The sequence below is a fragment of the Ascaphus truei genome, assembly GCF_040206685.1.
Source record: "Ascaphus truei isolate aAscTru1 chromosome 2 unlocalized genomic scaffold, aAscTru1.hap1 SUPER_2_unloc_6, whole genome shotgun sequence".
NCBI lineage: Eukaryota > Metazoa > Chordata > Amphibia > Anura > Ascaphidae > Ascaphus > Ascaphus truei.
The window spans coordinates 84,701-110,994 of NW_027453820.1; the positions used below are offsets into that span (position 1 = coordinate 84,701).

General features: G+C 44.1%; 2 protein-coding genes across 2 annotated transcripts in view; both read right to left on the minus strand.

Annotated features, from left to right (window-relative positions):
- Nucleotides 1-26,294, minus strand: part of LOC142473298 (uncharacterized) — an 88,369-nt gene that overhangs the window by 7,399 nt on the left and 54,676 nt on the right. Inside the window, 3 exon segments of the mRNA XM_075580497.1 lie at nt 11,132-12,649; nt 18,132-18,245; nt 18,529-19,265. Coding sequence (XP_075436612.1) covers nt 11,132-12,649; nt 18,132-18,245; nt 18,529-18,547 — 1,651 coding nt within the window. The 5' untranslated portion in view covers nt 18,548-19,265.
- LOC142473294 (uncharacterized) lies at nt 1,736-7,888 on the minus strand. The gene is made up of 2 exons (XM_075580495.1): nt 4,212-7,888; nt 1,736-4,037 (listed from the first exon to the last, which is right to left on the minus strand). Exons 1-2 carry the CDS (start codon nt 5,033-5,035, stop codon nt 2,021-2,023), a joined length of 2,841 nt encoding a protein of 946 aa, XP_075436610.1. The 5' UTR covers nt 5,036-7,888; the 3' UTR covers nt 1,736-2,020.

The window sequence follows — 26,294 nt, forward strand, 5'->3', positions numbered from 1 at the left end:
CGCTGCATTATGTGTCAAATTAATGATCGTGTGTATCAACGGATCATATGCCTGTTGTATGTACTGATATGTGTTTGGATCAGCTGTGGTGTCTATTGTTAGATAGCAGTATCTTGCCCCAGGTCCCCACGGGCCAAATTGAATTTCAAATGCCAGAGTTTCACCGTTAATCAGATTTCTCTGATACTGATTCCTCATTAAAACATTCAGATCTGCAACTCGTGCAAAATCCGTAACAGCCATGATATACTATATATATATATATATAATGAAAATTGTACCTTCTCTTTTATAAAGAGGAAATAGCATACACGTGTACTTTCAAGATTAAATGGATAACGTAAGATTTATTATACAACTCATGAGTAATTAACCACGTTGGGCGCCATAATCTGGGTTCAATCACCTACCTTCCTTTATCAAGTGTCGCCTTATGGTGAGTTATATCCTGCACTAAGCAGAGAACACAAACCACAATGTTGCACTTGAAAAAGTCTCGGCCACACTCTCACATATTATGATATGGAGGGTATCGCTAGATTATTATAAAGAAAGGGTACTCAGAGTTTGTATAAGAAAAGGTTTATCATTTATTGTATCACAACAATATTCAGAAATATCAGAACAAGCTTCTTATAAGCTGATGGCTAGCAGTTACAGTATGTTACCAATCCATTCCTAACTATGCAGAGATTATAACTAGATATGCATTGTCAATACTCACAAACCAAAAGATATTACGATAGGTCAGCCAGTCCCAGCTCAAGTCTCATCTGTGTGACTTCACACCTAAGTTAGGTTCTCTCTCTGGTCTAACATGGAGTCGGGCAAACCTATTATAGAGTGCATTGTTTACTGCGTACGTGTGTCACGTGTCATGTGTCCATACTCTGTGGTTTGTGACGTATGATGTTTACGCTATAGGAATTACAGTTAGTGACGTATGATATTTCATAATTTACCGTTAGACCACGGCCTGTTTACGTGAGTTAGTTCCCCTTTTATGCCTATGTAACCTGTCCCAATATCCTGCCACTTCTCAGCAAAACAAGCTATTATTTCTAAGACAAGAAAAGCCAGGATTTTAACAGTATACTCTAAGCTATACTAGGCCTTATAATGATACTATGTATATATGTACCTGTGACCTGTATTCATTATGCGTTATATGCCAGAAAATACCTGTAATCCATAACACCCTCTCCTACACATAATTATCATATTTTTGCAAATGCAGAAAAACTATCAAAGCAGAAAATATTCATTATGTGTACTATTGGAAGACAGTGTCACAGCTCTCTGATGTTGATGAGCTTGAACTCACAGGAGTATGTGATTGATCGCCAAAACACCCACAACTGCGCATATGTGCACAAGTTATTCCACGACGGGAAGGTATCAATTTGTAAAAATCACCCAATTGTAAAGCGGGTTGATGTTGACGTTCATACATACTTAAAAGCGTAGTATCCCAACGGGCCCCAAAACAATGTTGATGTTTATTACCTGAACATGCAAACAAAGTGGTACAATTATATGACCCGTGGCTAACAATGCTGATATGACCTTCTTCAATTGTATAAAAAGACATTTGAAATATTTGACGGTGAATGTCTCTACACTTGAAGTTGGGTTGATAACCAAGAGATAGCAAAGATTTCACTTGCCAAAAATTACATAACATTTGCAAGCTACGCGGTAGCAATGTCCCATTAGGTGTTAAAACTGAAAACGGTCCTGAGGAAGCAAGAGAGTTCTGATACATAAAGTCTCTCATCGTGTTGTGAACTGCATGCACTTTGCGTGGTTTCCGATGTGGCAAAACCAGTTCATCTAAGTACATCCTCATGGAAGTTTGATAGGACCGTGGTAGACGCAAGATTTGTGAAGTATCTTTCTTTTCGTCTGTGTCCTTGCAACAAAGCATACTGCAGCAGGTTAGATTTGACCTGTGTGCTTAAAACAGTATATTAGTATCTAGGTAAAAATATAAGAATATATGCTAGAAAGCAAAATGTGATTAAGCTGATCGCCTCTTCATCTTCGGAAGAAAAGAGAAAATACGAAGCAAAATAACAAGTATTATTATCCCTAAAATAAAAAACAATAGTGGTTTCAAATAACCTAGGATTCCAAACGCATTCCCTAGTCCACTAAAAATACTTTTACCAGTAGTTTGTAGGCTAGTGCCTATTTTTGTCAAAAAATTACCTGTCATTGGCCAAAAAGTTTTCAATGATTCACCTAGTGTAGTTAACCACTGGGGAAAATCACCCAGGTGTAAATCAACACGTAGTAATTCACTGTGAACTCTCTGTAAAAGGGTATGTACTATATCATGTGTGAACCCTATAGTAACCTTCATTTTCTTTAAATGTGCCAAATAGGCTGTCATGTGAGGAAGGATCAGTGTGATAGCTGGTACCTGGAAATGTACTCCAGATGTGAATGTCTGATGTAACAGAGGTGGAATAAGTGTAGTACCATAACACTGTATACTCCCATTAACCGTGACAAGTGATGCCTGAAAAGGTGGTATATCGCAATCCTCTTCTGTAGATAACACTATGTAACTCCCATTATCTAAGCTGTGAATTAATGTAAAAGGAGTTTGAATGGGTGTTGCAGTTATCGGGCAGTTGCTACCTTGCATTTGATCATTGCAAGGCATGTGCTGTATAATGTCATCACAAATCAAATAACCTCTATCAACACATCTTATAGTGCTGATGAAAAATTCACGATCACATTTCACAGACATGTACTGAAATGGTTGAGCAACCTGCACCCTTGCGAAATAAGAACCTGTGTGTGTTATGTGTCCAAAATTAAGCAGTTCCCAATTTGTTGTATACACATCTCCTGGAATAAATAATTCATAGTATAAAAAAACTTCCCATAAAGAGTCATCAGGGTTATGAACCCGTCTGTGGTTTCTTTCTCGTATGTCATAAACTGTGGTTTGTGAAACATATGCCAGGATTTCAGATTCTTTCGGACTTAAATTGAGAGTCTGTGTGATCAAAGTGAGATTCAAAAGTGATATGTCAACCTTTTTACTTTGCATTGTTAACCTGATAGAAGTAATGTGATTAAGAATAACCAAAGCTTTAATTTCTTCAGATAACACTGTTATATCTGAAATTGTGTAGGAAGCAAATTTTATCATGTGATCTCTTAACACCAAAATACCTCTCCTTAATTCTTCATCATTTGAGTCAGAGATTTGACTTATAACAGAAACAGAATCACTCAGCAGGTGTCCTGTGGTTATAAGAACATCATCGTTAGTAAGCAATTGTCTTGTAGATGTTTTACTTGAAACTTTACATTCATTCATGAACTCTGTGTCATTTTCATAATACACTATGGCATTAATTGTTGCATTCGTACCCCACATTGCCTCTGAGTAGGGCATGTTAACAATATTATGTGTGGTGCACGTGTCATAATCACAGGGTTTATCATTTGGAGCTATTTGAACATTCATCAAATCGCTCATCGCCCTGATTACCGTGTCAACATTCATATGCAAACTATCATTGAGACATTTCTGGAACAGGGAGTAGACTTTGTAATTAGGTTTCATAATCACTATTCGCTCCACACACCAAAAACCTCGTAACCCAGAAAAATGTAAAAATCCTTGATCAATCATTTTCGGTTGCCAGTTAAAATAGCCTTGCGTGAGATTGTAATAAAAAGAACATGGTTTACAACCGTATTTGAATACTGTAGTGTCCTTATCACAGATTCCTTCATTAATGAATTTCTCCAATGTGATACCACACGCATTGTTGAAACCTTTACATGAATGGCTGTAGTATGTAGTATTGGTAAATGTAGCAAAGCGTGGTTGAGTGCAAGTGTCCCATGCTGTAGGTTCACGAAACAACATACCATCACCTTTTGTATTCCATTCTTTCGGAAGTGCTGCTGTCTTTAGCTGTCCAGTTTTAGCATCTTCCATCACATCTTGAAGTTTGTGTAACAGGTCCTCAGCGGTTATTGATGAGTTCCACCATCCTGAGTAAATACTGTCAGTGCAAAAAACAGCAGAAGTATAAGGTCTTACCCCTCCAGGTATTCTGTACTCTTCTTCTTCAGCACCTTCCCAGAATGCCACTCTTGGATCAGTCTGTCCGTTGGGAACGAATCCGTTCTGAGTGATTTGACCTGTATTCAGATAGAAAATAGGGTATTGCTTATACCTTATATTGTCCATGGTCACACCAGGCCGAGGGCAATGATCAGCTTTCAGCTCCTTCGTTGGCCATTTACGTGTTCCTTGAAAGTCAATGAAATAGCAATGTCCAAATTCAGCATAACAACGTTGTTCACGGTAGCTTTGCTGCTTCCAATGGTCATGAAGGGGTAAATCATATTTCAGGCTTGTAGATTGCAGCTGTTGCATCTGTGCATTCAGATGTTGTGTCACCAGCTTCCTTCCTTCTGGCGTAGTTATACCAGCTTGTTTAGCTAGCACAGTTGAATCAAACAGCACAACCTGTGAAATCCCCAAAGTCTTTCGTTTCTGGATGATAGGTTTAGGAAACGGCTTCCAATACACACCTTGAGGTATACCCACCGACTGTATCTCCACCGGTTTCAAATCGTAGTGTAGTCCTCGTTTCACGATTCCGGAGTCTGGTGTGGTAATACTGTGTGCAGCTGTACGTTTCCAGTTGATGATCTCTCCTTCTTGCTGAGTCACAAAATGCCATTGTAACCTGAAAATAACGCTGGCCGATATTGCTAGAAAAGCAAAACAGATTGAGAGACACAAAATAGTCTTTAACAGTCTTTTCTTTGTGATCACCTTAGCCATTGTTTGATAGGCCTTCTGGTAAATATTGCGTTGATCCGGTATGGCAGGTAACACATATATATGTCTTTGGTCACTGTCAGGGAAGTCAGCTTCAGCTTGTAGGACCTCACCTGCATGATTATTTTCCACATCCTGTTGTCTTGCAATCTGTGCTTCGAGAGGCTGCAGCTCCATCGAAGTCTGTCGCAGATACGGTGTCTCCTCCATCTTGAACAGTGTCGTTACTGCAATGAGCTGTAGGTTTAAGATTATCGATACTCACTTTTCTTTCTTTGCCTTTAGTATCTTGGATAACAAAGGTTCTTTCACTTATTTTTTTCAGTATCGTGGTAGGTTTCTTCCACTTAGGCCGCAACGGCTTTACCTTAGCAACCCTCTCCTGGACCGAATGTCCAATCTGCGGCGTCCAAGCTGCAGGATTACATGGTGTGTGGGCTGTATGGGAAAAAGAATCCCTCAATTCCTGTAAAATTAATATTTGTTCAAGTCTCCCTGGGACAGAAATAGAATCATTAGTAAACTGTGTATTCATAGGAGTACCATATAACAGTTCATGTGGTGTTTTACCAGTTATTGTGTTAGGAATATTATTTAGGCCAATTTGAACTGTAACTAAGAGTGGATACCACTGTGTAGGACGATTAGATAGCATTTTGGTTAAAAGTCGTTTTACCTCGTAATTTTTAGTGCAAAGATTCCAGCGATTTCCAGAATATGACGGCGAGCTGTATGCCCAGTCAATACCTAATATTGCGGCCCACTCCTTGGTTTCTGCTGCTGTGAAAGCAGGTCCACCATCGGTATGAAAGGCCTTGGGCTTAGCCACACTTACTAAGGTGTTGAGACAATTAAGCGTAGAGCTAGCTGTCGTACTACGAACGGGGTAAACCTTGTACAAGCATCAACACAAACCAAAACATGTTTGTAGGAATGTGATGCTGGCAAAGGTCCAATATGGTCTAAATATATTAAATCAAACGGTTTGTTCGGTATTGCATTAATAATAAATGGTGGGGTCTGATGATTAGGACTGTTTACCAACCGACATGGTTTACAGTTGCTTAGAACTGTCTTAACTGTTTTCCTCATGTTCGGCCACCAGTATTTGTGTTTCAGTGTCAACAAAACATTTTCTCTCCCTAGGTGAGGGTGTCCCACACTGTCGTGTGCTTGCGTAGCGATCTGCATCCTGCTTGCTACAGGGGGAACAATGAATTCATTAGCATCAATTACAACCATGCAATTATTGTTGACTTGTTTAAATGAGTATTTCTTAGGATACCCAGGTGGATTAGGCCTGGTGGCATCCAGACAAGCATACAACTCTGCATCGAGACTGGCTGACTTTGACTGTGCCCTTGTTAACACTTTGTTAACGGCAAACTTCTGACTTACAGTTTGCGCGAGACTATCTGCAAACTGGTTACCCATAGTATGAACCGATGAACCAAGCGTTCTGTGCTGTCACTGAAGGTGTGACTCTGTTCACTTCCCTATAATCTAACACCATTCGCCAAACCATCTTTTTTAGGCACTGGATATACTGCAGTATTCATTTGGCTATACTGTTCAAGTAGTACTCCTTGTTTAAGCAAATCATTGATTACAATTTGTATGCTTGGTAAGGCGGCATGATTAATTTTATATTGTGCCTGTTGCTTTGGAAGTGTAGAACATGTATTAATATTATGTACAATTCCTTTTCTAAATCCCACCTGATTTTCCCATTGCTGAAAAATATATATTTGTGTGTCATTAACCAATTATACAATTTTGTTTTATCATTAAAAGCATTTTCATTACATTGATCTGTGATAATTTTTTCCAAGTCAAATTTCACAGTCAATTCCGTCTGCTTGCGGTTTTCTGTAACTTCCTCTTTTATTGTAAAGAAGGAAGCCACATCTTTGTATGCTATAAGAAAGTCACAATCTAATCTGTCATGTTCAACTAATTCAATAGAAACTTTTCTGTCATTAATTTTTAAGTCTAAATAATATGAAGGATAAGTGCCATTTCCTTCAATTGTTTGTATCGTGATGTCGTGTACATAATTTTCATCTATTAAAATATCAGTTCTTACAAGGGATATGTCGGCTTGTGTGTCTAATAGGCCAGTATAATCTTTTCCCTTGTAGTGAATGTGTAACGTTAAGTTTGTCATTCCTCAAAGAGGAGGTCTGCAGGGAAGTGAGTTATCTTCCCAACAAACTTCTCTGTGCTCGCCGGTGTCGCTGCTGCAGCTTGCTTAACCTCACGTTGGCTATTTGTTAGTCCTGAAGTCTGCGTAGCAAAACCTGTACGCTTGTCACGAAATTGAATTTCGCTAGCCTTGCCTTGCCCATATCTGTCAGGAGTTTTAATGTATTGTCTCAGATTATATCTGGACACTGCACCCTCATTACGAGCTTGCTGTTCAAAGCGTGTATTTTGTTGTGTAGTCTGTGGTGTAGGAGTGTTTTGTCTCTGTGTAGGAGTCTGAAAACTTCTATTATCTCTTTGAAAATTACCTCTTCTGTCCCACTGCTCGTCTCTAGGATAAACTGGAGTCTGATACTGGGTGAACGGAGGTCTCCACTTTCTCTCTTGGACAAGAAAATTTCCCCTCTTGTCTGCGTTCGATCGCTCAGGCTTCCTGTCACTGGCTTGTGGCTTAGTTAACCCAATAGGATCCCCAGTCAAAGATCTGCCAACGAGAGTGTACGTATTTTTCAGAATCTCAGGAACCATAATTGGTTTTTGTTCCACTGGTACACCCTGAATTTGTCTTTCAAGGTCTAACAGCAAACCTTGTCCCTTAATCAAAGCCTTCAGACAACCCCACACAATCTCATGGTTGCCTTGTGTAAAGCGTAACCCCAGAATATAAGCTGCTACAATCCCACTAGTCTTATTAACTTGTCCTAGCGTATCTGCCAGTGATGAGATAGTAACTTTTCCATGGGTTTTCTCATACACATTGCTGATGACTGAATCCCAGTCTCGTGCTTCAGCCAATGTGATTGACAAACCCGCTGGTAGCAGGGAATTCACTAAAGCAAGTTTCTGATTTGCGATCGGTGTAGGATACACCCCATCTAAACAATGCGTTCTCTCATTAAGCCACAATGCAATGTCTTTTGGATTAGTTGGCAACTTTCCAATAGTAGCCTTAATGTTCGCCATGGGAATACAAACTTGTACCCGAGCTGGTACGTCAATTAACGCTGGAGCAGCTCCTCTTGTTGCTAAGAGGGCATTAACAATTTCTCTTAACAGCGTGATTTCTGCAGTTGCATTTCCGCGCTCTGTCAGAACGTCGCGTGCTGCTGGTGTTAACTCAGGTAATGTAACTGGTGTAAATAAGTGTGTGCGATTCTCCCCATATTTCGCACCAGAATTAATAGGACCATGTCTGTCCACGCCTGTAGCAATCACAGGCTGTTGTCCCAAAATGACAGTCGCTGCATTATGTGTCAAATTAATGATCGTGTGTATCAACGGATCATATGCCTGTTGTATGTACTGATATGTGTTTGGATCAGCTGTGGTGTCTATTGTTAGATAGCAGTATCTTGCCCCAGGTCCCCACGGGCCAAATTGAATTTCAAATGCCAGAGTTTCACCGTTAATCAGATTTCTCTGATACTGATTCCTCATTAAAACATTCAGATATGCAACTCGTGCAAACTCCGTAACAGCCATGATATACTATATATATATATAAAATGAAAATTGTACCTTCTCTTTTATAAAGAGGAAATAGCATACACGTGTACTTTCAAGATTAAATGGGTAACGTAAGATTTATTATACAACTCATGAGTAATTAACCACGTTGGGCGCCATAATCTGGGTTCAATCACCTACCTTCCTTTATCAAGTGTCGCCTTATGGTGAGTTATATCCTGCACTAAGCAGAGAACACAAACCACAATGTTGCACTTGAAAAAGTCTCGGCCACACTCTCACATATTATGATATGGAGGGTATCGCTAGATTATTATAAAGAAAGGGTACTCAGAGTTTGTATAAGAAAAGGTTTATCATTTATTGTATCACAACAATATTCAGAAATATCAGAACAAGCTTCTTATAAGCTAATGGCTAGCAGTTACAGTATGTTACCAATCCATTCCTAACTATGCAGAGATTAAAACTAGATATGCATTGTCAATACTCACAAACCAAAAGATATTACGATAGGTCAGCCAGTCCCAGCTCAAGTCTCATCTGTGTGACTTCACACCTAAGTTCGGTTCTCTCTCTGGTCTAACATGGAGTCGGGCAAACCTATTATAGAGTGCATTGTTTACTGCGTACGTGTGTCACGTGTCATGTGTCCATACTCTGTGGTTTGTGACGTATGATGTTTACGCTATAGGAATTACAGTTAGTGACGTATGATGTTTACGATCTTAGGAATTACAGTTAGTGACATATGATATTTCATAAGTTACCGTTCAAACCACGGCGTGTTTACCGGTGTTAGTTCCCCTTTTATGTCTATGTAACCTGTCCCAATATCCTGCCACTTCTGAGCAAAACAAGCTATTATTTCTAAGACAAGAAAACCAGGATTTTAACAGTATACTCTAAGCTATACTAGGCCTTACAATGATACTATGTATATATGTACCTGTGACCTGTATTCATTATGCGTTATATGCCAGAAAATACTTGTAATCCATAACAGGGGGGGGGGGGGTGTAGAGGTGCTGTGTTGTGTGTAGAGCTGGGGGGGAGAGTGCAAAGTTTAGTAAGTGGCTGCATTTTTTATTGTGGCTGCAGTGTGTGTTGTGCTGTTGTATGTGTAGCAGCAGTTTGTGTGAGTGTAGAGCTGATGTGTGTGCATAGAGCTTGTGTGTGTGTGTGTGTGTGTGTGTGTGTGTGTGTCAGTAGCACCGTTTATGGGTGTAGCATGTGTGTGTAGCAGCAGAGTTGGTGTGTGTGTAGAGCTGCTGTATGTGTGTAGAGCTGCTGTGTGTGTAGAGGTTCTGTGTAGTAAGTATAGACGAGATGCTGTGTTGTGTGTCTAGAGCTCCAGTGTGTGTGTGTGTGTGTAGAGGCATTGTGTTGTGTGTGGTGTGCTGTTTTGTATGTGTAGCAGCAGTTTGTGTGTGAGTTGGTGTGTGTGTGTGTACGCAGAGGAGGCGGCAGTGTGTGGATATAGATAGCTGCAGTGTAAGCGTATATAGAGGTGGTTTCATGTATTTACCATTTTATTTTAATAAAAAAATCTATTTAACTATACAAAAGTGTCTATTATTTATGAAATAAGCCTACATTTAGCCTATAATAGTAATAATCCCCTCAGAACAGGGCATTACTGCCCAATAATGCCCTGGCTTGGTTCGCCTCGGGACTTCAACTCTTCCAGCCAGGGCATTATTGGCCAGTAATGCCCTGTTCTTCAGGGATTATTACTTAAATAATACATTGAGAGTTACCTCATGTTTTCATGTATGTCCTGGGCACAGAGTTAAGATGACAAATAATACATGGTTACAAATACAGTTACATAAGTGAACAGGGCATACATTATATACAAGACATTGCATGCACAGTTAAAGATAATATATATTATAAGCGTATGTAACAGTTACAGACCAGATTAAAATGTGAGAGCCTTAGTTTTGAAAGAACTTAAACTGGTGGTGGATGAGAGAGTCTCTGGTAGGTTGTTCCAGTTTTGGGGTGCATGGTAAGAGAATGTATAATTACCCCCATGACCCCCCCCCCTTCTCCTGTACACATTAATAGAGCATGGGGAGGCGAGGGTTAATGGGCATGGGGAAGGAGGGGGTCAAGAGGCATGGGTGAGAGCCGAGAGAAATACGGGGGAGAGAAAGGGGTTAAGTCATGGTGGAAGGGAAGGGGTAAGAGGCATGGCAGAGGTGAATATGGAGGGGTGAGATTACCAGCAGGAGGGTTCCTTATAGCTGCAGCATGTGATAGTCAAGGAGCTCCCAGGCTTGCTCCCACTCCACTGTCTCTACCAGACCCACACTCAGTCCTCTCTGCCAGCCCACCCCCACGCCTCTCTTCCAGACCCACCCCCACTCTGCAGCTGCTGATAGGAATGCCATGGTAAGAAATAATGGCAAGTATTGCGTTACCCTCCATTTTTATTACTGCAGTATTACTATGCTACTGGTGTGTTGTCCAACCCTACTTTGAACAATCAGATAGTTTATCTCATGTGTGTAAGGCTGCTGATCCTCTGTGAAAAGCTTTCCCCACACTATGTGCACGGAAATGGTTCCTTCTGTGTATGAATCCTGTGGTGGGAGAGGAGGCTCATTTGAGAAAGGCTTTTCCCACACTCTGTACATGTGAAGGGTTTCTCCCCTGTATGAGTCATCTGGTGTATGAGGAGATCACTCTTCCAAGAAAAGCTTTTACTACACTCTGCACATGTGAATGGTTTTTCTCCAGTATGAGTCATCTGGTGTCTGATGAGGTTTCTCTTAATACTGAATTGTTTCCCACACTCTGTACATGTGAATGGTTTCTCCCCTGTATGAATCCGCTCATGGTTGAGGAGCTCTGTCTTCCTAGAAAAGCTTTTACTACACTCTGTACATGTGAATGGTTTCTCCCCTGTATGAGTCATCTGGTGTCTGAGTAGATCACTCTTCCAAGAAAAGCTTTTACTACACTCTGCACATGTGAATGGTTTTTCTCCAGTATGAGTCATCTGGTGTCTGATGAGGTTTCTCTTAATACTGAATTGTTTCCCACACTCTGTACATGTGAATGGTTTTTCTCCTGAATGAGTTCTCTGGTGTATGAGGAGACTGCTCTTAATACTGAATTGTTTCCCACACTCTGTACATGTGAATGGTTTCTCTCCAGTATGAGTCCTCTGGTGTATGAGGAGATTGCGCTTAATACTGAATTGTTTCCCACACTCTGAACATATGAATGGTTTCTCACCTGTATGCGTCATCTGGTGTAGGAGGAGACTGCTCTTAACTGTGAATTGTTTCCCACACTCTGTACATGTGAATTGTTTCTCCCCTGTATGAGTCATCTGGTGTATGAGGAGACAGCTCTTAACTGAGAATTGTTTCCCACACTCTGAACATGTGAATGGTTTCTCCCCTGTATGAGTCATCTGGTGTATGAGGAGATCACTCTTCCAAGAAAAGCTTTTACTACACTCTGAACATGTGAATGGTTTCTCTCCAGTATGAGTCCTCTGGTGTATTAGGAGGTGGCTCTTAGAACTGAATTGTTTCCCACACTCTGAACATGTGAATGGTTTCTCCCCTGTATGAGTCATCTGGTGTCTGAGGAGGTGGCTCTTAGAACTGAATTGTTTCTCACACTCTGAACATGGGAATGGTTTCTCCGCTGTATGAATCCGCTCATGTTTTCGGAGGGTACTCTTGGTAGTTAACTGTTTCCCACACACTGTACAAGTAAAAAGAGTCACTGCTGTCTGAATCATCTGGTGTGAAGGAAGTTTTCCCTTCAGTGAGAAACTACTCCCACCATCTGTACATGTAAAGGTTTGCTCCCTAGTGGGGACACAAAGGTGTGTGAGCAGGTCCCTGTCCAGTGAGAAGCTTTTGCCACACTGACAACAGAGAAAAGGCTGAGCACTGTGGTTTCTTCTTAAATCTCTTGCATTCCTTTTGCTGGACCCATATTTAGAGTCCGTCTCCGCTGTGTGCTGTACAAGGTCTGTAAATTCACCATCATGTGCCACTGGTTCCTTGTATGTGTCTAAAATGTGGCAGGAATCATTGTTTTTTGGCACTTCCGGGCTGCGAGGAGTCAGACAGCTTCTGGATGTATCAGAGCTCAAGTTCTGTTCCTCATTCAGGTAGATCTCTAACAGAAGTAAACAAAAAAGACAGAACAAATGTTTTCAATCTGTAAATTAAATTGCGGAACGCAAATTACAAATCCAAAACACTGAAGAATTTATTTCACCAATACTTAATTAACAAAATATTCTCTAATCCAGGGTTTTAAAATTGTGGCACATTTTGGCACATGGACATCCAGTGACCCCTAATGACTGTGGTGGTTCCCGAAGGCCTGAAATCTATTTGTAGCAGATCTCACAGTGAAATCATTGATACATATATAACTTGTATTTATTACTGTATTCATTATTTAAGGATACATGTACATCCTCCAAATAATTAACACTGAAAATGTCCATGAGAAGTAAAGTTAAGGAACTCCTGGTCTATCATATTAGTGCATTAATAATATCAACTAAACCAGACAGGAACCTATAGCGTAAAGATACTGTAGATGCCCATGTGTGTATGTCTTTATTTATATAAGGCCCGCAGTGTACCCAGCGCTTTACAGCAGAAACAATACAGTACAGGGAATTATAATACAATAAGTGCAACAAACAAAATCATACAATAGGAACGGAAATCCCTGCCCTGGAGAGCTTACAATCTAAGTGATGCAGCGACTACACTGCCAATGTAATCTTCTGCCATAAGACCCACATAAACTAAACTGCTACATATTGTGTCATGTTTGTCAATCACAAATACTATTCATATAATTTCCCAAGCAGGCGGCCTTGGTGTAATATTTGACTCCTCTCTTTCCGTCTCCTCTCACATTCAAAATAAAGAAAAAAAGGAGCACTGCAGAAAAGAAGAACTGGAGGCAAAAGTAGAAAAAATAAAAGAGTTATTGAGACACAGCCTAAGTTAAAAGAGAAACCTCCAACGCGTTTCTCGCCATGGGCGCTTTATCACAGAGTGGTTTCCTGAGTCTAGAGAGTGTCACGTTATAGGCACTCCCCGCCGGAAACACTGCCTACCTGTATCCCAGGTAAAAAAGTCCCATGGGAACAAAACAGTCCGGGGAAAATGTAACCACGGAAAGAAGGCAGTATAACTGTGGGGGAGAAATCCAGCAAAAGGACACAATAAAGAATACAATAACAATAAACTTAAATAGACTCATAAGGACAATACAAATAAAATGAAAAAGCATAACATTTAAAAATGGATAGGATGTGGGGAGAATACAATTATCTTAGATTAAATCAACTGTAACACCAAATAATATAATATAATCATGTAATAATATACATATAATAAATGTAACCTCAACTACCAAGGCAAAGAACAATTTGAATCTTGATAAAGGGAATATACAGTTAGGTCCGGAAATAATTGGACACTGATACAGGTTTTATTATTTCGGCTGTGTGCGAAAATAAATTCAAGTTACAGTTAAATAATGAATATGGGCTTAAAGTGCAGTATATCAGCTTTAATTTGAGGGTATTCACAAAAAAATTGGAGAAAGGGTTTAGGAATTACATCTCTTTAATATGTAGCCCCCTCTTTTTCAAGGAACCAAAAGTAATTGGACAAATTACTCAAAAGCTGTTTCATGGACAGGTGTGGGCTATTCCTTTGTTATTTCTTCATCAATTAAGCAGGTAAAAGGTCTGGAGTTGATTCCAGGTGTGGCATTCACATTTGGAAGCTGTTGCTGTGAACCCACAACATGCGGTCAAAGGAGCTCTCAATGCAAGTGAAACAAGGCATCCTTAGGCTGCAAAAAAAAAAGAAAACCTATCAGAGAGATAGCAGGAACATTAGGAGTGGCCAAATTACCAGTTTGGTACATTCTGAGAATTTTTTAAAAAAAAAAGACCGCAGTGATGAGCTCTGCAACACAAAAACATCTGGACGTCCACGGAAGACAACAGTGGTGGATGATCGTAGGATCCTTTCCATAGTAAAGAAAAACCCGTTCACAACATCCAACCAAGTGAAGAACACTCTTCAGGAGGTAGATATATCATTATCCAAGTCTACCATAAAGAGAAGACTTCACGAGAGCAAATACAGAGGGTTCACCACAAGGTGCAAACCATTCATAAGCCTTAAGAATAGAAAGGCCAGATTAAATTTAGCCAACAAATATCTGAAAAAGCCAGCCCAGTTCTGGAACAGCATTCTTTGGACAGATGAAACTAAGATCAACCTGTACCAGAATGATGGGAAGAAAAAAGTATGGAGAAGGCTTGGAACGGCTCATTATCCGAAGCATACCACATCATCTGTAAAACACGGTGGAGGCAGTGTGATGGCATGGGTATGCATGGCTTACAATGGCACTGGGTCACTAGTGTTTATTGATGATGTGACAGAAGCAGCCGGATGAATTCTGAAGTGTATAGGGATATATTGTCTGCTCAGATTCAGCCAAGTTGATTGGACGGCGCTTCACTTTACAGATGGACAATGACCCAAAACGTACTGCAAAAGCAACCAGGAGTTTAAGGCAAAGAAGTGGAATATTCTGCAATGGCCAAGTCAATCACCTGATCTCAAACCGATCAAGCATGCATTTCACTTGCTGAAGACAAAACTTGATGCAGAAAGACCCACGAATAACTGAAGATAGCTGCAGTAAAGGCCTGGCAAAGCATCACAAAGGAGGAAACCCAGCACCTGGTGATGACTGCTTGAAGTCTGGAACGCATGGACATTGTATGCAAAGGATTCTCAACAAAGTATTACAAATGAACATTTTATTTATGATTGTGTTAATTTGTCCAATTACATTTGAGCCCCTGAAATAAGGGGACTGTGTATGAAAATGGTTGCAATTCCTAAACGTTTCATACGATATTTTTGTTCAACCCCTTGAATTAAAGCTGAAAGCCTGCACTTCTATTCCATCTCGGTTGTTTCATTTAAAATCCATTGTGGTGGCGTACAGAGCCAAAATTATGAAAATTGTGTCAATGTCCAATTATTTCCGGACCTAACTGTACATAATGAATAGGATGTAAATAAATAAACCACTGAAAAAATTGCCACATTAAGGAAACAATACTACTCATCAAATGTGACTAGGGAGAGACACATATGTATCTCAATGATAGAAACAAATGTATATGAAACAAACAGTATTATATAACCTGAGAATGGGCAAAGGAATAATATAGTTTAGAGAAAATGTTTTAGGTCCCATTCTGTATTAATCCCAAAAGGGGATAGAGTATTAAGTGAGAGGATCCAAAACATCTCACGCTGATTAAGCTGATTAATTCTATCACCCCCTCGTGTAGGGACAGGTATAGATTCAATCCCCTCGTGTAGGGACAGGTATAGATTCAATCCCCTCGTGCAGTGACAGGTATAGATTCAATCCCCTCATGTAGGGACAGGTATAGATTCAATCCCCTTGTGTAGGAACAGGTATAGATTCAATCCCCTTGTGTAGGAACAGGTATAGATTCAATCCCCTCGTGTAAGAACAGGTATAGATTCAATCCCCTCGTATAGGGACAGGTATAGATTCAATCCCCTCGTGCAGTGACAGGTATAGATTCAATCCCCTCGTGTAGGGACAGGTATAGATTCAATCCCCTTGTGTAGGGACAGGTATAGATTCAATCCCCTCGTGTAGGGACAGGTATAGATTCAATCCCCTCGTGTAGGGACAGTTATAGATTCAATCCCCGTGTGTAGGGACAGGTATAGATTAAATCCCCTCGTGTAGTGACAGGTATAGATTCAATCCCCTCGTGTAGGAACAGGTATAGATTCAATCCCCTCGTGTAAGAACAGGTATAGATTCAATCCCCTCGTGTAGGTACAGGTATAGATTCAATCCCCTCGTGTAGGGACAGGTATAGATTCAATCCCCTCGTGTAGGGACAGTTATAGATTCAATCCCCGTGTGTAGGGACAGGTATAGATTAAATCCCCTCGTGTAGTGACAGGTATAGATTCAATCCCCTCGTGTAGGAACAGGTATAGATTCAATCCCCTCGTGTAGGAACAGGTATAGATTCAATCCCCTCGTGCAGTGACAGGTATAGATTCAATCCCCTCGTATAGGGACAGGTATAGATTCAATCCCTTCGTGCAGTGACAGGTATAGATTCAATCCCCTCGTGTACGAACAGGTATAGATTCAATCCCCTCGTGTAAGAACAGGTATAGATTCAATCCCCTTGTGTAGGGACAGGTATAGATTCAGTCCCCTTGTGTAGGGACAGGTATAGATTCAATCGCTGAAAAATGAAAGGTGGACAAGTTTCCCAATGTACAATGTGTAAAATGTTTGGAAACTGGGAGCATCTGATCTAGTTTTTAATAGAACGAATGTGCTCCATAATTCTGACCTTCACTGGTCTGATTGTCCGCCCAACAAATCCTCGACCCCAAGTGCTGAAACCATTTTGGAGCTACCAATGTTCAAACCTCAATAACAATAATATCCTCAATATAACCTTAGACAAATGATTTTTTCATTAGAACAGGTATCTTATAATTGTATGCACGTGTAGCCCCCTGTAAACAGCACAGGCTATACCTATCTTCCTTCTACTGTGGTAAGTCCTGTTAAGATCAGGCACCAGTATTTATCATGGGTTTTCCCCCTTGATAGCCCTGCCCTGAGTGGTAGAGGCAGGTCTGGACTCTGCTGCAGGCGTGAGCAAGAGAGGAGGTCCTGCTGACGTCACGAAAGGTGGGGCTAGCTCTATATTTAGCGGCCAACTCCTGTAAGTGGGTGGTTGGAGTTCTGTCAGGCTGTGTTCGGTTCGGTCAGCCTGAAGTGAGGAGTCGGGAGTAGGAGGAGACCGCGGCCTCGGCGGCGCAGCCGTGCAGGAGCGAATAGACTCCGCCACTTTGAGTAGAGCTGACAGAGTTATAGATCTGGTGGACCAATGCCCCTCACCCCCCCGGGTGATGGGGAGAATTCAAGCCCCACCGTGAGGATAACCTCGGGGGAGGGCCACGGGTTATTGAAGCCCCAGCCCAGACCATCCTGTCGAAGGAACGACTTGGAGGGAAGGAGAGGAGGAAATATCTGTGTGGGAGGAGAGCGGAGTAACTAGCAAGGCTTTGCTGTTGTCGTTGCGGCTGCTGTACGCCGCTGCATTTTGGGAGTCGCTGATCTGCCAATAAAGAGACTATCCTTTGTACCAAAGTCTGTGTGTGAGTTGGAGGTTATCACCCTGGGAGCGAAAGGGTTCTTCTATACAGGCCTGTCCCATATTCCTGGGAGTATAGAAGATGGAGGCGCTGCACCACTAAGAGATCATGGAGGCTACCACCCCAGAAGCCGGGCCCTGGCTCCCCAATACCATCGCGGGAAGCTCAGGCCCTCCTGTTCCTCACAGGTACGCACCACCACGACGAATGTAATCCGCCCTCATGCACCCTAGACACCACCGTAGAGTCGGGGGAGGGGGGAAGCAGGGTTACACACACTTTAAAATTATTTCCCAAAATATTGTACACATTTCAGTCCATTTTTAAACATACTGAATAAAGACAAGTGAGGATGTAAGGGTACTTACCACAAACAGGAAATGCATCTATTTCTTCCTTTATTGGGGTCAGATGTTCCCCTGTGTCGGTCTCTTCTTTCTCCGACTTAATCTCTAACCTCTCCAGCACATCCACTGGGAAACCTGGCAACAAGCAAAGGAAAATCCATCATGTAAAGCTGGGAGTGGGGGCTCTTGTCATTTCACCTCCTCTGATATTGGCATAATATAATACCTCTTGTAAAGAAATGTATTACTAGCCCTTCTGGCAGAAAATAACAGAGGTGAAGATATATTATCTTCTTACCTGCTGCTGGTTCTATAAAAAAAACAGATTAGTTTGGGTGTTTGACTCACATAAATGCAAAATAACCTGATATTCCATCCTTGCAGATTTCAAAGACACCAAAAAATCTTCTCTACTCACTTAACAAGCGTAGATCCATGCTGGCAGTGGGCAGTGCTGCTCTGGGAGGTGCTGGCAGTGGATAGTGCTGATCTGGAGGTGCTGGCAGTGGACAGTGCTGATCTGAAGGTGCTGACAGTGGGCAGTGGTCCTCTGGGAGGTGCTGGCAGTGGGAAGTGCTGCTCTGGAGGTGCTGGCAGTGGGCAGCGCTGCTCTGGAGGTGCTGGCAGTGGGCAGTGCTGCTCTAGAGATGCTGGCAGTGGGCAGTGCTGCTCTGGAGGTGCTGGCAGTGGGCAGTACTGCTCTGGAGGTGCTGGCAGTGGGCAGTACTGCTCTGGAGGTGCTGGCAGTGGGCAGTGCTGCTCTGGAGGTGCTGGCAGTGGGCAGTGCTGCTCTGGAGGTGCTGGCAGTGGGCAGTGCTGCTCTGGAGGTGCTGGCAGTGGGCAGTGGTCCTCTGGAGGTGCTGGCAGTGGGCAGTTCCACGCTGGATGTGCTGGCAGTGGGCAGTGCTGCTCTAGAGATGCTGGCAGTGGGCAGTGCTGCTCTGCAGGTGCTGGCAGTGGGCAGTACTACTCTGTAGGTGCTGGCAGTGGGCAGTACTGCTCTGGAGGTGCTGGCAGTGGGCAGTGGTCCTCTGGAGGTGCTGGCAGTGGGCAGTGCTGCTCGGGAGGTGCTGACCGGAGGTTACTTAATCTACTGTATATGTGTTGGGTTTTAGAATGTGGGAAAGAGCAGTGTAATAAGCGCTGATGCGGTGACTGTGAAAAATGACACAAAATAAGTGACAGTATTATATACAATATGCTTTACATTTACATCCACGCGTATAATACAAGTATTGTAAACACAATAAGACAGTCTGTCTGTGAGTGGGATTATTGGCTTTGCATCGCATCCCAGGCTATGTTTAAAAGCTGTGTTTAAAGCAGCAAGCATTGGCTTAAGGGTTTTCCATGTAATAATGGACTTGACAAAAGGTGGCACTGTGTGCTCATTTGCATGTAATTTCCCAGAATCCCTTGCTGCAATATATATTTATTTTGATTTTTTTCTAAGCAGGGTTATGTGAAATAATTATATAAACTTGCGTAAGATGGAATTCAAAATGAGTTAGTATGTATCTTCTGTGCTAGGGGGGAGAATGCTAAAAAGGTTGGAGGAGATTTTAAACTAGGATGGAGGGACGAGGGGAATAAAACAGATAATGAACTAAATGGAATAGATGAGGATACAAGGTGGTATGGAGGTAGAATTGGGGCAAGTGCGAGTTTGACAAGCAGTGAGACACCCATAGTAAATACAGATAACACTAGAAAACTTCTAAAGACTAAACCAAGTGGGCGCAGAAAGGAAGGAGCAGATAAGATAATAGTACAGGCTGAAAAAAACCTGAAATGCATGCTTGCTAATGCAAGAAGCCTGACAGATAAAATGGGGGAGCTTGAATTAATAGCTGCCAGGGAGCAGTAGGATATCATAGGCATTACTGAAACATGGTGGGATGAAACTCATGACTGGACAGTTAATTTAGAGGGTTATTCTCTTTTTCGGAAGGATCGAACAAATAGAAGGGGAGGTGGAGTATGTTTATATGTTAAACCGGATCTAAAACCTATAATAAGGGATGATGTCTATGAAGGGAATGATGAAAATGTAGAGACTTTGTGGATAGAAATTAGCAGTGGAGGTAAAAGTATAAAGAAAATGTTTGTGGGAATATGCTATAAACCACCTAATATCTGTGAGATTGAGGAAGCTAAAATACTTTTGCAAATGGGGAAGGCATCAAAACTGGGTCATGTTTGCATAATGGGGGATTTTAATTATCCAGACATAGACTGGGGCAATGAGATTAGCGTTACAACAAAAGGGAACAGGTTTTTGGGGGTTCTTAAAGACAATTATAAGATCCAATTTATTGAGGAACCAACCAGGAGAGGGGCAGTACTGGATTTGGTCATATCAAACAATGTAGAAGTAATAACAAATATTCAAGTCCTGGAACATTTGGGTAACAGTGATCATAACATGGTCTCATTTGAAATAAATCAAGAAACAGATTACTTGGGTTCAACAAAGACCTTACACTTTAGAAAGGCAGATTTTAATAAACGGAGGTCTTACCTCAAGTGTCACGTACGACCCCCTGCTAGCACGCGACCTGCATACGGGACAAGGGTTAATACCGATGCTCGCAAGCGCACCCACTCTTCACCCACTCAGGGGTTGCTCAAATGGGTGGTATCTCTCCTCAAGCCGTCCCAATTTACCACCGCCACGAACAGCACACAAGTGAGCACGTGACTTTAGATATGCAACCAGGGTAAATACACAAAGGCTTCTCTAGCAACCCCCCTTTCTCCTCTGCAAGGAACCAGCGGGTTAGCATTAACCCCCTACTCAATTGCAAATCATAACCATCCACTGCCACCACCTGAGGTTATGCAGATATGATAAAAAATCTTAGACTAAAATATCCACCAGGGCCTCAGGTCCCTGTTTATTATAGGAAAGACTATGCACTTTAACACAACATCAGTTGTAGTAACATGTGCCTGAATTTAGCAAGTTGTTCTCTCCAGCGTGCACAAAGTTCATTCAGAGCCCAAAGCATTACTTATTAAATGGTTTAATATATATAAAAATACAGTGCTTGAATTACAGAAAAGGTATTACAAAATAAACATACAATTACAATATGTAGCGGTCATGTAAAATGCCTACAGTCATCTCTCCTGCTGGCAGTAAGGCCTGGTAAGTGTGGGCATGCCAGCAGTAATCATGGAGGTTTTCCCTCACACCCTGGTGGGGTGCTCTGTGTATGGCTGGGACTGGTCACATGCTCTGACTCCATGGTTAGTGATGTCAGAGGTGTGTCAGCCTCAGAAGCTTACATAAGGCACAGCACTGTGTTCTAAAGTTAGTTGCTGGAAAGTTCTACCTGAGTTGCTGTCTAGTTCAAGTCCAGTTGAGGAAGAGTTCTGTCAGTTATGATATAGTAACTCCATGGGAGGCTGTGTCCAGGGACCTGGCACAGGACAGTGATTCCTGCGGGAATAGTGAATCCCTGATCTAGGTGATATACCTATCTAAAGGGAGCACTGGCGAGATGAGTGGCTGAAGATACTCCTTGTGGAGGGCAGCTGCCCTGCCGTGTCAATAAAGATGAGTTCAGCCAGAAACCCTCTCGTGTATCTATCTGGAATGAGTGTACAGAGAGGAGCACCACGGAGGAGTTCCTCGCCAGGATCATCCCCTTGCGGACGCAGGGACCCTGGTGAGGTGGAGGCGCTGCACTGGAACTAGGTGAGACTCAGCACACTACCTCAGCTGCCTGTCTGACGGGTCCTCCCCACACACCATCATGCGGGAGACTCAGGAGTCCTGTAGCCAACAGGTGCACCATCAGGCATATCTACACTGTAATGGGGTCCGGTTAGACCACAGGGGCCAATGTGAGATTGGGTGGGTCAGGCCGGGCCAGAAACACCGTTACATTTGGAGGCGAGCTGCTGAGATCAGATCTGTCATCAGGACAGGCTCTAGCTAGGCACACTGGGAAACAGGGAGAGTGTCTGCTGCCACTTTGTGCTGCGTAGGGACGGACCTAGGGGTGGTCAGGGGGCTGACGGGATATTGTCAGTTCGCAGGGACAACCTAGGGGCCTGAAAGGAGTGAGGGGTTTGGAGCCGGGTTATAGCTGACCGAGTCACCTTGAGGCAGTGCTAGTTGGTAGGATGCCAGAAGGGATAGCCTGTTAACTTGGTCAGGAGTCCTGGAGAGGGTCTGCGCTAGGCTGACCAAGACAGGTAGACGCCCCAAGTACTGCATGGCAGAGCCAGAGTACCTAGCCCATTCCAGACACTCACCGTAGGGAGCACAGACTGGGAGGAAGGAGCCACAGCAGACACTGAGAGAGTGAGCCTAGCCTGAGGTAGTGCAACACTGGGTCACACCTAGATAAGGTACACATGTGGTGGTGCATCTGAGCTAATCTTTATTGTACCGGTGTGGTGGCTGCCCCGCAGAGAGGAGCCCCATTGTATAATCAGAACGAACACAGTAATCCAATGGCGATGCAAAGCAAAATGGCGGCTCCCGCTTCCCTGGGAGACCGCGTGGGCCAGTTGCAGACAATGCGTACATTGCTAGACTTGCAGAGAAATTGGCCGGAATTGGCGCCAATGAAGAAACCCCGCCCTGTCAGGGGTAGTGGCGCGAAAGCTGTGGCCGCGCGGGAAAATGTTGCAGAAACCCGTCCGGGACTGGCGGGAAAACCAGAGCCCCGCCCCTACACTGTGAGTGACGCAGGGCAGAGCCAGGTCTATCCCTTCATAGAATGTGCCTCATTTCCGCTTTATCCCAAGGACAGATTGTTTGAAGAACTGCAGTCGGCCAAATCTGTTCTTCATAATGAAACCAATAGAACTGTAAGGTGCAGTCAAGCACATCCTCAAGGATTTGGAGTCTGGCTATCAGAGAACAGGAAGCTACCCTTTCTGTTGTGTCCGTGTATACAAAACCTATTGAGACTGCCTGTTAGTATGATCTATGACCCCAACCTGCTGCTACTAGACTACAAGGAGGTGTTCATAGAAGGGATAAGGTGTCTGCACAACACTTGTGTTACTTGTGACTTTTCAGGTGGTGAATTGGCGTGGGTACCCGAGTGTGCCTACTGCGGAGTACAGTTTCCAGAGCCAGTTGCAGAAAATGCTGCAAATGATAAAATTGCAGGAACTTGCCCGGGATTGGCGGGAACACCTAAACCCCACCCCCGCCAGCCGAGTGACGCTGTGCAGAGCCAGAGTCACTCCTTGAAAGAGTGTGCCGCCCCTCCTTTAAATTCCACCAGGGGGAGCGAGAGTTTTGAGCAGTCATCAGCCATTTCTGTTCACCAGGAGGAGGAGCCGGGACTCTATATCACTATGAGCCCTGCTGAAGTTCAGGCTGTCTTCAGGGAGAAGTTACCTAGTGCCTCCCACGGCCAACACCCAGCTGTGGTGATGCCCCAGCCGGCGGACCACACCAGTGAAGCTGGAGATAAGGAATCACCTGCCCCGTTATCTGTGGAACAGGAGAGACCACTGTGCAAAGTGTCTCCCGTAACCAGCACAACAAAGAGCGAGATGGACATTGGGGTATATCCCTACTCATTGCCAGGATGCTCCCTGGTAGTCAAGGCGGGGGCGGACACAGCCATGCTGACGGCTGAAGCCCCGCGTGCGGCCTGCACCGAACCAGTTGATCCCGGAGAATGGGGATCGCTCCTAACGAGCAGAACGGAGCCTGAAGAGAAAGGGGTCTACAACCGCGGTGAGAACCCGGAACCTCACCGTCGGTCCCCTGCGGCAGTGCCACTCCCCGAGTCGGAGTTCGGCTCCTTGAAAGAGGAACAAGCGATCCTAACGACGGTGGTGATGCGCCTACCGGCGGACCACTTCAGCGGTGCTGGAAAAGAACCGGCACTTACCTGTGTCGCGGCGGAGCGGAGTCTCGTGTCGCCGGTGCAGAACCAACCCGAGAGGCGGAGTCCCACGGCCGTGGTGACTTACAGTGCGGAAGGAGGAGAGGATTCCATCCCGAGCCGACGGAGCGGTGAGATACATCCTTACCCTCCCCAGGCGCCGGTGGTGGCAATGGCGGAGGAAGGCTTAGCCCAGGCCCGAGCGGAGCGGAGAGCAGAACCATCACTTCCGGCGGAGGATGTCGTTGTGGAGGAAGAGATCCCGCTTGGGGATCCATCGCAAGATGGCGGAGTATCCGGTTCCGGTGATGACGTCACTTCCGGCGGAGGTAGCGGAACGACCAGAGAGAGAACCACAACGCCTCGGCGATCGGGCAGTGCTTCCCGATCACCTGTGTCAACAAAGAGCTGGCAGGCTGCGAGGAGAGCTGAGACGGGTGAGGCCCAACCAGCGGCACGTCCGCACAATGATACGGGACTATCCGAAGGCAGAGAGCGGGTCGGAACCCCGCGGATGCCTATTACCTGTCCCTGCGCCCAAACCCATGCCCTAGATAAAGCCCCTGTCCCAGTCACCTTTTCCCGTGGGTCCACGTCCAGTTTGGGAATGTCGGGAGGGTCCCAGGGAACCGGTGAGGAACGGACTGGGGAGAGACTGAACAGTTATGCTTCCGAGGGGGGTTCCAGGGGTGGAGGGCAACTGGGTATGGCATCAATGGCCCGGTGGGTACCTAATGTAACCGATTCGGCAGAGGAAAAGGTACCGGGATCATACCTATGGTCCAAGCCTCGCTCGGAAAGAACCGCGGGGATATCTTCTTGGGGGAATACAGAGGAGGGGGACTCACTAGAGTGGGGGTCTGAGGAACGTAAGGAGACCCGATGGTGGGCGGTGGGGGAATTTACACCGGCCCAGAAGAAGAGGAAGATGCAGGAACGATGGTTTCAGATATGTCAGCATAATATAGAGCCTATGGGGCCTGGGATATTATCTGACCCCGTGGACACAGACGAGCCCCTGTCATGGGTGTTGCCAGGAAGGGCAGGGAATGCCGAGTTAACCAGGAGCAGTCGGGCCGAGAGGGCTATTATAGCTAAGTACAAAGCGCCCCACAGGTTGGAGTACCTGTATGTCCCTGAACCCCTCATGGAAGGAGAAATTGAGTTTAAAATGGGTTCCACTGGTGAGGATAGGGGATATGGCACTGATGAGGAGGCAGGATCAGGGGAGAAAGATTGGGATCCTGGCGGGTTACATGAGAAGTGTCGCACAGAGGGTTACAGCATTGCTGCTTTAAGCCCCGTGGACCATGCTGTGCGCAAGCCACCGTAAGAGGGTATGGTAGTACCACTAATGGATACTCCATAAGGGAGTAACCCTGGTTGTTATACATCTATGTTAGGATGTATCTGTAATGTTTATGATGGAGATATGTACTGTATTCATTTGTACTGCATTATGAGAAAATTTGTGTGATGTTAATTATGTTTTGTGTTGCAGTGCTTCCTGGAAAGAGGTATGCAAATTTAGGTCCCAGCGAGGACGATGGGATTCACCAGGGGGAGAATGTAGCGGTCATGTAAAATGCCTACAGTCATCTCTCCTGCTGGCAGTAAGGCCTGGTAAGTGTGGGCATGCCAGCAGTAATCATGGAGGTTTTCCCTCACACCCTGGTGGGGTGCTCTGTGTATGTCTGGGACTGGTCACATGCTCTGACTCCATGGTTAGTGATGTCAGAGGTGTGTCAGCCTCAGAAGCTTACATAAGGCACAGCACTGTGTTCTAAAGTTAGTTGCTGGAAAGTTCTACCTGAGTTGCTGTCTAGTTCAAGTCCAGTTGAGGAAGAGTTCTGTCAGTTATGATATAGTAACTCCATGGGAGGCTGTGTCCAGGGACCTGGCACAGGACAGTGATTCCTGCGGGAATAGTGAATCCCTGATCTAGGTGATATACCTATCTAAAGGGAGCACTGGCGAGATGAGCGGCTGAAGATACTCCTTGTGGAGGGCAGCTGCCCTGCCGTGTCAATAAAGATGAGTTCAGCCAGAAACCCTCTCGTGTATCTATCTGGAATGAGTGTACAGAGAGGAGCACCACGGAGGAGTTCCTCGCCAGGATCATCCCCTTGCGGACGCAGGGACCCTGGTGAGGTGGAGGCGCTGCACTGGAACTAGGTGAGACTCAGCACACTACCTCAGCTGCCTGTCTGACGGGTCCTCCCCACACACCATCATGCGGGAGACTCAGGAGTCCTGTAGCCAACAGGTGCACCATCAGGCATATCTACACTGTAATGGGGTCCGGTTAGACCACAGGGGC